The following is a 12,069-nucleotide window of genomic DNA, read 5'->3' as shown; positions in this document are numbered from 1 at the left end:
CCTTAACACCCAACACGGTGTTTATGTCTTCGCTTCCCAGTGTGTATATGAACTTAAGCAAACCAAGAGATTTCTGAACACAGAAAGCATATCAGAGGCAATTAAAAAAATCCAGATGCTATGCAAAATTTTCTGGCTGAGGTGTTATTATATCCAGTCATTGCAATAAAGCTGTGCCATCCAAGACCTGCAACATCCACAATAGGAAATAGAGTCACGGAAAAGTCAGAGTTAGAGATAAAACTCCCCAAGAAAGACAGCATTATTGATTTCCAAAGAAAATAGCCCATAAAACAAATTATGACTCTGCAAAAAATAGAAGAAAGAAAAAATAAAGGCAGAATTCATGGATTTTAACTCTGAAAGGCTCAGGTGCATTACCCTGAGGGCAGGACTCCTGACTCCTGAGGGACTTAGCGGTATGGCCCCATAGCTGCATGGACGCGGGAAAGTATTGCTCACTCAATCCTTTCCACATTGTTTCTTGGAAATAACTTCTCCCTATCTCATGCAATGAAGAACCTGTGTTCCCCTGCTATAGCTCCTGGACTTATGGCTCCCTTCCACGCTGCTATTCTCAACCTGTGCCCAAAAGAACTGTTGACTCCTGCAACATAATGGAAACATTATGTTTCACAATGAAAACAAGTTTCCTGATGTTCAGTGGGAACCACCTATGTTTCTGGTTGTTTTTCAGAAGACATTTCAGATGTGTTTCTGCTAGTAAAAAACTAAAGTCAGAAGTGACTTTTCCTTTACAGCTACCTATATGTATATAAGACTAGTCTCAGTTCTCATAGCCAGGCACCAACCTCGTCATCTAACGCTCGAGTGAAGACACAGCCATTAAAATGACATTTACATCCTTTCTGTATTTCACAGTTTCCTGTTCCAGAGAGAGTACTTAACCCACCTGCTAACAACAGCCTTCTTCGAAGGGCTTCTCAAGTCATGTTGTGATAGTTACCGACAAGCAAAAGAATTATGTTCCAGGCTGGAAGAAACACGGTTCAGGAAATGTAAAACAGGCCTATGAGATGAGACACCTTTTCACTAAAAGATCTACAAAGGAATCAGGGAGTGACACTGGACAATTTAGGGTACCCAACCATACATCAGCTGGGGATTTCTTCTGCAAGTAGAAAGTGTTTTGTGGAGCACTTAGAGCTTTATTATTCAAGCTTAAGAAAAGTGTTTACATTGTTAATTGAAACTTTGTTCCTGGATACAGTGCATTATAACATGATCTTTAACACTATTATCAGAAAACAGGGAAATCTTCTGCTAATTCAGAGACCAGGCAGGACTGTCTGGCTTTCTTACCCTCCAGGCATGACATTTGCCACATATGGATCTGCGTTGAAGCTGAATGCAACAGCATTTTCCTGGACATCACAGCCACACAGAAGCCTGCTTCGACCTTTGTTCAACCATGACTGCTAGACAAGGCAACAGTCTTAGAGTATTGACTGCTAATGATGTAAAACAAAAAAACCCAACCAAACAAACAACAACAAAAGGAAAAAAAAGAGAATCTGAAGACAGAGAATTACTTCCTTTGATAACCTTGCATCTCACTATGGTTTTGTAGCTATTCCCACATTTTTAATATGAAACACATTTTGTGGCCCAGCAAATTTTAAGGAACTCATCAAGTCACAACAGAGCTTCTTTAAGTATTTTAATGGTTTTCTGACTGAAAACTGTGAAGACTCTGTTTCCTAAAAGACTTTGACTGATATTTCAAATGGAAATATACAGTGATTCATGGATATTTTCATACCAGGGCTTGCCAGGTTTTCAGAATAGAGCAAAGTGTTTGTAACATGTAGCTCATACTTTATCAAAGAATACATCTATTTAAAACAACGTTCAAAGCACACCAACACAATTACTCAGACTACTAGAGTTATCTAATATACTGAACTTGAGCCATGTTTGCCAAAAGAAAATGCATTGGAGGAATAGCCATATAGTGTAGGAGAAACACTGTTAATAAAAGAGCATTTTTGAAGTGGCAGGCACTTTACTGTTATCTAAAATCGTAGGAATCTTTGGCTTGATTATCATATGAAGAAGGACTATAATAATCATACTTGAATCTTTGGCTTCCTAGAACCATAGGGAAGGACGGGGCAAAAAAATACTTACTCTTTTAAATGGGAGTAATAAAATATGTTAAAATGATATAAAGGCTTCTGAGCAATCAAAGCACTGTATAAAGTTAGATGGATGACTATGCTGGCCTTTTTTCTGGCCTGCTGTGGCATTACTGCCACAAAGGAATAGTAAGACAGTAAAAACTGCAAGACCAAAGGGAAATAATTCTTTTTTTAAAAAATGTTTATTTTCTTGTAACAGTAGAAGGTTTGACCCCGTTTGGTAAGTTTCATCAGTCAACTAATTATAGCATTGCCTGTACTGCTCTTGCATACAGTGGCTGTGGGTGAAGAATCTCCAAAGGCAATACAATGGGAAAACTACAAAAAAAAAAAAAAAAAAAAAAGGTAACAAAGACAACTAGTTGTAACTGAGTTTGAATTATTTCTTCAATAAGCTTTCAAAGATTTACACTTGATAACATCCTACATGGTAAGACTATTAGGGCATTTTCAGGCTGATTCTGTCACAACTCTGAACAGTCTGTACCATACACAAGGTGAACAAGTCTCTTTTACTAGCAGAAACACATCTGAAACGTCTGTGGTCACCCTTCAGTACAAATGCAAGCTTATTTTTCCTCACTACTGATCTTGACCCACATTAGATCTTGACCAAAATTCATACTGAAAATTGACAGTGCTGAAAATACCTCCCTTCCCTTCAAAAAAATGCACTGCCAAATCATTGGCTCTTCTCTTCATTTTCAAGATGATTATACATGTAGTGTAATAAGCACAATGACCACAAACTACTGCCTGTCAGCAGCTTTACCAATACAAAAACTCACACCATGCTCACACCCTGAAACTCCTAAAAAGAAACTTTAGCTTGATCCATTTAAGTCTTCCATTTTTTCAGATAACTGAAAATATTTCTAGCTGTTTTCAGCAAGTGATTTTGCATGTTTGTACTTGTATTTTAGCAAACTTCAACAATATTTGCAAGGTTGGTACCCATCCTGTTTATAACCAAAGCTGAAAATATCTTATTTAACTTCCTATTAATGGAGAAGATACCAGTACAAAGCTAGACTGATTTCTTAATCCTGGGCCCTGTCCATCTTCATCAGAGCCAGCCACAGAAGCTGTGACTTCAGGTGGGAAGCCGCACCTCACCCTCCAGCATCTGACTGAGACATGCCCAGATCCCTACAGCCTTCCCAGAAAATTCTGGGTATAGTCATCCCGCATACCTGTGCAAGCTGCAGCGGTGTGACTGTAGCTGTGCAACCAACGCATGCAGTTGGCATTACAAATTATAAAGCTAGCCCTGGGTATGTCCAAATAAGCTGAAGCCTCATACTGAGTGGCTGCTAGATAGATGCATAGCTAGTTTTTCACATAAACGTGTGGCATTTTGAAACATGAAGCTGCAATACAATTTTTAGTAAGTGTGGTTTACAGTGCTGTATCTATATGATATACAGAATCACACAAGTTGCCTCATCCTACCTATGAGTAACAAACCTTGTTAGCTGGAGGGAATCAACTTTTTGCTGGGGTTACATGCAAGTTATTTGTTTGACTGAGGTGATTTGGCCTCCATCACCACGCCCCAACACTCTTTTGCCCTCCTACAGCTTTTTAATTGTTTTTCAAATTCTAGTGGTAAATTACCTATTTTCAGTTGTTATCATGCAAAACAAAGTCCAGCTGATTGTCAGGAGTTGCAGGTATACTCAGTAAATATGAATTTCACAACAGCTGTCCTCCCTCTCTGTGGCCAGCCTCCACAGCTCGGTGTAAAATGCACTAAAATAACTTGTTGACTCTAAGCACTGAATCACTAACAGCTGTATGTGGAAATATACTTCTGAGAATTATACTGTCCTGTGGAGGAGAGGAATGCTTTGAAACTCATCTCTCATGCAGTGACTCACCGATAACAATTTAGGATTCGTTTGTTCTGCTGCAAATGAAAAGCCAAGACTTATCACCAGTGTTATGCACAAGCAGCTGCTGCTAAAGCCCTCCATGAACATGAAGTGCTCTTGGCCGTCTTTCTTTGCACAAGACCTACTACTGAAGATGAGCAAATGCTAACAACTGTAATTTGGGCATAGTTTAATAAAAATGCTGTCACGCAGAAGCCTAGGATGGAAGTTACACATGGGCAAGCAAAATGACAGATTTCCTAATAGTATCAGCAAGGCAAGGGAGAGCCTGGAGCAAGGCTGAACGCTACTCACACACGGTACTGTTAAGCTGCTGGTGACAATAAAGCAAGAACATATCAAGAAGAAATGAGTTGCTAACACAAGAATAGTGTCTGAGTAGTCTAAGTGAAGTACAGGAGAAATGGCACCAGAGGTGAAGAGGAAGTAAAAACACAAGAGTCTTAAGTGTACCAGAAGTATGTGAGCGTCAGCTTCCCCCTGCCCCAGCCCCCTTGGGAGTGACTAGGAAGGGCAGTTGTCTCTCCAAATGCAATCATTTTGGCCAGGAAGAAACATTTTAATTACCAGGTCAAGGCAGTGTGCCAGTGACTGTATACCAGTTCTGATGGCTTCTCCCCTCCATCAAATGGCATTTGGTGCAGAGATACTCATGCTACGGGTTTGGGAGACCCAAGCTAATAATATGCTCCAGTGGCAGGGTGGATTTGTCAGCTGAAAATCTTGCCAGCAAGCAAACACTGTGCTATGCCAGCCTGGTTCTGCTGCATCTAGGTACAAGCTGTTGCAAGTCTCCCTGAATTACCCTCTACTTTGCCTCCAATTACACAGTCATCACAAACATGTGAGATCACTTGTCTCACCTTAGGGTTGTACAAAGCCAGCAACATTAAACCTTTTTTACATTTTCAAATTAATTACTTCCCGAGGTATAGGAAACTATTGCAGATAGATAGGAACAAAATTGAGACTACAGATGTGCCAATCTATCTGCCAGTAGGTTTGTAACCGAGCATGACACAGCAGACCTCAGACAGGAACTGTGCTTGCTGTAAAACAAAATCTAGGATCACCAGTCATTACCTGTTTCATTGCCCTGCATATTACAACCAAATGATGTGGTATTCAAGATGAGAGAGTTCAGGTCAAAAGAGGTCCATTTTAAGTCACACGGCACAGCTGGAAATACAAGCTTTTTAAATGGTATGCAGGCAATGTTTGTATTTGAGATTCCTTATGCTGCTACTCTCACTTATCTGATGGCCTGGGATGGCTATCCTGTCTCTTGAAATTACTTTCCATCTTAAAACCATTTTAGAGTGTAGCTATATAATAACTATGGCCCAAAAGAAGAACTTCAGTTTCCAGACACTGTTGGTAGTGCTGTTGCTTGCTTACCTGCTTACCATAAACTGTTACCTGAAGGATGCCCATTTTGAGTGTATCACAGAATCTTGGACTAAAGCAGCAAAAAGTTGGCACCTTTCAAGGGGAAGAAAAACAGGCTATTTTAACATATATAGTAGTTCATTATACCACTCTTCTGAATGAAATTATTTCTTTTTAAGGATGAGTCCCCTTTGGAATACTGCAAAAAGAGAAAACTCAAAAACTCTGAAGTGCATGCTATTAAAATATATCCTTGGAGACATGAGATTTGAAGTAAAACACACTTCCAGAATTTTTGAAGGAAAGCAACACACAAAAATGTGCCTTTAAAGCTGCCAATGATCATATGAGAGCCAGATGCATATGGCTGTATCAACTACCAGTTACAGCTTCAGCAGTTCAGTGCCACATTGCTCATTATAGAAGATCAACAAGGCAAGTTGCTTCACAACACTCCACAGAAGAGCAAAGTGATAAGGAGACAACTGTACAAAACCTGTTGCCACTACTACTAAAAAAGCTCCAAGTCCAATGCAATTGGAAGCACGTGGGCACATTTAACAACCATCATGTGCTTTTTGGAGCACATTGTTAATATAAGCAAACCCTCTTCCCTACAGCTTGCAAAGGTAATAGACAAATTTCTTAATGCTTAAATTCTAACGCTTAAATCCAGGCAAGCAGATGCAACACAGTGAACTTCATTAGGGCAGATCTGAGCTGACAGCCCAAATGCACATTATTTGTAGCTCTATTAAACTCCCCCTGTTAACATTAAGGAAGACTGAGAACAAAACATAACAACAGACACAGGCACACAAAATGCTGTATGGACACTCTTGGCAAAAACAGAAACATTGTCCGGAGTCACAGAAAAAATATGCCATAGTTATTGTGTTTAATGAAACTTAACCTATAATGATGCTATGAGCAGGCTGTTCTTAACCTGCCACGTTATGGCAGGCTCTGTGCTGGACAGGGCTGGGATGAAAGCAAAAAATGCCAAAATCCAGCCTTGCAGAACGGCTGCAACTGACACAAGGCTGCATTTCCTACCGCTATTTCAAGTGGGTCTACATGGTTTTATTTATTACTCTAACCAGAATTACTGCCTATTACATACAGCATCTTCCTTTGTTTGAAAGTTTGGTTTACACTTACAAAGCATGTGTCCTCTGAAATAAATGCACAATTTGGTTAAAAAAACAATCTCAAGATTATTTGATCAAATCCTATCATGGAAAGTTTGACAGCATATATTAGAATGAACCAGGTCTTTCTCTTGCAAGACATATACTGCTGACACAGAAGTAAATTCTTGTGGAAACAGGCCACTATGCACCTGCAAACTTTATGCCCCAGTTATGCTTTAGAACTGGACATAAACTCATGCTAAATATACCTGTGGGTACGCAACATGGTATTTGAGCTTCTCAACTATCTCTAAATACCACTGTAGTGATGGATATAGATCTGGTTTCTAAATTTCTCATCCATTAGTTGAGTCCAAGGAGTTCGACCTTTACCTTATATTCTGTAAGTGGATTTTAAAAAATACATTATCTGTTCAGAGGCATCATGAATGCAAGAATATTTATGGATGCATGCCTGCACCTCTGAAGTTAAAATGGACCATTAACACCTTGGTTTATGTGTACTAGCAAATCATTCAAAGCTTGCAGATCTTATCACTGGTCCATTGATTGACACACAAATTCACCTGCTACTCATCAGATTTCAGCGCCAGGATGCCTTTTTCCTAAGCAACAACATTACTGTGTTTCTTGTGTAGCTGGTATCCTACAAACACTCACTTCATAAAGCACATCATATTTGCATGGGATTTCCCAGCTTACACTGAAAAGAGAACTGTCATGCTGCCAGAAACATGCTGCCTCAGGCATGAAGCTATCTTTACCCAGCCTGGGCCATGACCTCAGCCTGGGTGTGCTTCTCAGCCATAGGTAACCTCGCAAGAAATTTGTATCCTCAGCTGTTTCTATATTTGACACTTTTCTTTGCATGGTGGCTGCCTGCTAAAAATCATTACAATTCTAAAATGCAAATACCAAGTTAGCAGATGACTGACTCAAAAGGCTGAGAGTTAAAAAGAGCACATTGATATTTGTACTTGAAGGTCCTATTCCTGAATTCAGAGCCGTGTGAGAGAGCTTGAGGCTTACAGAGGGTTTCAGTGAAGCCAAAGTCTATGGGAGCACAGATCTACTGGACAGATATTATGGTAAAACGTCTGATTTGTTTCTTGCGTAGCTGGTATCCTACAAACACCCACCTTGTTAGGGCCTGATTTGCCTGTCTTGAGTAAAGCAGGGAAGAGTGAAACAGCTATCCATTTTACCACTGACTATTTGGTTTTGATTTTCCTTTTGCACTTGACTAAAATGGGCCCTAAAATGCCAGTCAATTACAGGTACCAGAACTTGAGCTATAAAAAATGAAAATCTTTTAAATTATAAAATTTGTAAGTTTAAACACAAGAAATCCTCTTATCCCAGAACTACCAGAATATTAAAAATGTCAGATACATTTAAAAAAGCAGTTGAACCTTAGAAACCTATTCATTTAAGCTGTAAACAAAAGCAAAAAGTAACCTTACACTTCCTTTCTGTGCCTGACTCTTTAGCAGATATTGGCTTCCTTGGCAATCGGGCAAAAAACTTTCAAGTATGGAGTGGAATTTTTTATGAGCAGGATTTTAGTTATATTTACATCATCTTGACAGTTTGGCACAAGATCGCACCATTGAGAGATTTATAAGATGAAAGAACTTGCACTGCAAGTCAGATAATCCCTGTAAGAGATTGGCCGTATATCACTCTACAAATAATATTTCAAAATAATAGAACAATTTTGAAGCAATGAAAGGAGAAGTGAACAATTCAAAGCTAAGCTGCCACTCCCATCCTTAACTTCCTCTGTTGTCCCAGTAAATTACCACATACACGTACACTGATCTACAAATACCAGGGCTCGGTGCTGCCAAAAGGAACATGGCTTTACTAGTTAAAAAAAAAAAAAAAAAAAAAAAAAGAGCATCTAAGGAAGACTAGTTTTGCACACCCGCTACATAGATTTGGATGAGCTATTTTCAGCTAGATTTAGTTATGACTGTATGAATGAATTTCTGAAGAGGCTATTACCTTGTGTGCCAAGTATTTGCACAGAATGACTTACTATGAATAAATTACAGAAATAATGGAAATGCTGACACAACTATGCCTATTAAGACAGCTGGTACACCACATATCCTCCCAGAGCATAACAGTTCAGTTACGTATCACTGAAAAACAAGATCTACAATGACAGAAGCTGTACAACCACTGGTATGCTTATGGTCACATAGAAAAATCAAACCACATACAATAACCAAAATAGTGTTCTGTAGGAAAAAAAAAAAAAAAGCACGCTGCTGCTGATTCAAATCTCTGATCCAATTTCCATTTCCTGAAGCACCATATCATGGATGTGCACAACATGATGCACATCCATTTCTGCAGGTATTACTCCCAGCATAACACAGTCCCTCGGAGCTGAGTCAATACTACTACCCTGTGGCTCCCTGTTAATGGCAAGGAGGAAGTGCTGATTCCAAGACAGGCAGCTTAAGAGGGCATGATTTTAAGAGGTATAGCTGGGAAAGCATAGATGGTTACTAAAGTTCCACTAGTATCTTCAAAAATACAGGAAAATCTATGTATGTTTTAAGTAAAAAGAGAAAAATGAACTATTTTAATCATGACATCCTCACAGCCTTTTCCGAGTTAGCACTCTTCATACACTCTCAAACCCTAATAATTCATCTAAAAATTAACAATTAGGGTGACTTTGCATATGTGAGCACCGCTTACAAATCAGATAAAAACAAAACGTACAAAAAAAAAAAGCTTCATTATCAACCGAGTAACAAGTGGAATGACAAAACTGGACCAGCCAGTTTTGAATGGAGCACTGATGAGGGGTAATGAGGGGTGTCTCTCTTTGTATCTGTACTCGCCCCTTCATTATTCTTAGTACCTGGTTTAGAGCTTAAAAACTTTGAAAACACATAGTCCCTTTTACTGCATGAGCACAGCTTTCACTCCATGAATGATGCTGCGGACAAAACATAACCCAAACTAAATCATTTTACTGCCCAGTTACAACCATGTTGTATTTATTTTTGGTTAGTCTTTGGTTTGTTCATATTGGTTCTGTTAAAAATGGGAGTCTACATTAAAAACTTATCAAGGAAGGGCTACAGCTGCATGGAAACTTCACAGTGACTGCATTTTGTTCTCTCAGTGGCAGTCAGTCAAGTCTAATACAACTTACTGAAACAGTAATGCTAATCTTCCTACTGAACTATAAGTACCATAAAATGGAGAAAAGTCTTAACTGAACACTTTGTAAAGGTACTCTTCATGAAGATTGTCTCCTGCCCTGAAAATGCACACACTTCTACAGTTAAAGCTGAAGTATGTTTATAGAAAAAACAATAATGCAGCTTAACAGGAATTTGACCGATGTGTTTTTTTCTAGGAAGAAGTTACCTACAGCAGATTTGATATCAGACACCTTTTCCCAACGGAAACTTGAAGAAACGGGAAGGCGGTTCCTGGGACATCCCGCAGGAACCTGCGGCGCTACCTGTGCCTGGGAAGGCACGGACGCCTCCTCGCGTCGCCTGCAGACGGGGCTCGGGGCGCTGACAGCAGCCACCGAAGCTGCACACCGAGGGGGTCCGACGGCGGCTCCTTCCCCGGGACAGCGGCGCAGCGCAGCACTGGGGCGGCCGCGGCACCCCGGGACGCCGCTCCGCGCAGCGCTGCGCGACACCACCGCGGCCGCGGGCTGCAGGGGCGCCCGGCGCGGGGGGCGGCGGCGCCCGGGGGCAGCAGCAGTGCCGGGGGTGGGCTGCGCGGCCGGCTGGAGCTGTTCGCCCGGGGGCCGGCAGCGCTCTTACCTTCCCCGTGCAGCACCCAGGGCAGCTGCGCGTAGTCCCACTCGTAGCCGCAGGCGCTGTCCTCAAAGGCGCACGACCCGGGGGAGAGCAAGGCCGCCCCGACGAGCCGCAGAGCTGCAAGGACAAAGCGAGCCCCGGTCACGGCGTGGCCGGCCCGGGGACCGCGGGCTGGGGGCCGCCGCCGACCCCGGAGCGGCGCCCACCTCGCTCCCCGGGGGGCGGCGCGGCGCGGCCCCCGCCGCCGCTTACCGTGCGCGGCGAGGAGGCAGAGCCGCAGCATCTTCCGCGCCGGGGGAGCCGTGGCCAGCGGCGGCGGGGCGGGCGGGCGGCCGGGAGCGCGGGGGCGCGGCCGCGCCGAACCCGGGGCTTCGGCGGCGGCGGGGCTGAGCGCGGCCCCTCGGCACCCCGGCGGGGCGCAGGGAGGCAAGCCGTGGCGGCGGGGGGGGCAGGGCAGGGGCGGGGGGGGCAGGGCAGGGGCGGGGAGGGCCCGAGGGCACCCCGGGTGGGCGGTGCGTCCCACCCCCGACGCCGAGCGGGGTCGGCCCCGGTCTGTCGCCCGAGGCGGGGGAGGCCGGGGCTGGGGAGTCCTGGGGGTGGGGGTGCCGCCGCCCCTCCGGGCCACCTGCTGAGTGCATCGCACGCACCCCGCACACCCCCTGTAGAACTCTGCGAGCTTAGGTTTAGGTGGGTTTTCCCGAGTTTCAGCTCGTGCCCACTGCCTTGCTCCCATCTCTGGGTACCACTGGAAGAGCCTGGCTCTGCCTGATGTAGTCCCCCATCAGATATTGATGCACATTACTAAGATGCACACTCCCACCCATCTGCCGAGGACAAAGCAGCTCCCACCCCACCAGGGCTCCTCTGCCACCACTACCTGCCCTGCCAACCTTCTCTGCTGCAAAAACCGCCATACTGGAGGGCCACCGCAAGGTACTCTGTCACTTTTAGGTCAGAAAGATGCTGGAGTTCCTGGGGTGGTCCAAGAACTGTAGTTCACAGGATTACATGATAACTCAGGAAGAGACCGCAGGAGGTCTCCAGCCCAAGCCCTGCCCAAAGCACAGCCTGCCCTGAGCTCAGGCCAGGCTGACCAGGGCCTTACCCACCTGGGGCCTGACAACCTCCAAGGCTGGGGATGGCACAGCCTGTCTGGGCCCCCACTCCACTTCTGGGCTGTCCTTGCTGGGAGAACTTTTCTTCCTTATGGATGCTCTGAATTTTAGCTGTTTGAGGTGTTTCAGCTGTGCTGCTGGCTCTCACCCCCCCCACCATGCACCACTGAAGAGCCTGGCTGCATGTCCTGCACGCCCTCCTACCTATACCAGGGCTGGGTGCCCCCAAAGCTGTCCCTCTTCCCAGCTGAACCAACCCTGGTCCCACAGCCTCTCCTCACAGGACAAGGGCTCCAGCCCCACCATCTCTGTGTCCTCCCCTCTCCTCCCACCAGTTTGACAGTGTCATTCCTGTGCTGGGGACCCAAACTGGAGGCGATTCCCAGACAGGGGCTGACATGTACCAAGCAGGGTGCAGTCCCTGTGCTCCCATGGCTCTCAGGGCCATGTCCTGCTCACACCACCAAGGGCATCGCTGACCCTTGCTGCTGCCCAAGCACATGGTTGGCCCCAGTGCAGTTCACTGCTTGCCCATGCGCAGGGCCATG

The 12,069-nt window shown here is 44.2% G+C and overlaps 1 protein-coding gene across 1 annotated transcript in view; it reads right to left on the bottom strand.

Annotated features, from left to right (window-relative positions):
• The window catches only part of MAMDC2 (MAM domain containing 2), a 65,131-nt gene extending 54,293 nt beyond the window's left edge, over positions 1-10,838 (bottom strand). Inside the window, exons 1-2 of the mRNA XM_056325485.1 lie at positions 10,659-10,838; positions 10,410-10,523 (exon numbers count right to left, since the gene is read on the bottom strand). Of these exons, the coding sequence (XP_056181460.1) occupies positions 10,410-10,523; positions 10,659-10,689 (145 nt within the window). The 5' untranslated portion in view covers positions 10,690-10,838. The remainder of the gene's footprint in view (positions 1-10,409; positions 10,524-10,658) is intronic.
• Between the last annotated feature and the right edge of the window lie 1,231 nt (positions 10,839-12,069).

This window comes from Falco biarmicus, chromosome Z (genome assembly GCF_023638135.1).
Source record: "Falco biarmicus isolate bFalBia1 chromosome Z, bFalBia1.pri, whole genome shotgun sequence".
Taxonomy (NCBI): domain Eukaryota; kingdom Metazoa; phylum Chordata; class Aves; order Falconiformes; family Falconidae; genus Falco; species Falco biarmicus.
The sequence above is the reverse complement of the archived record's forward strand: the minus strand, read 5'-3'. Positions and strand labels throughout refer to the sequence as shown.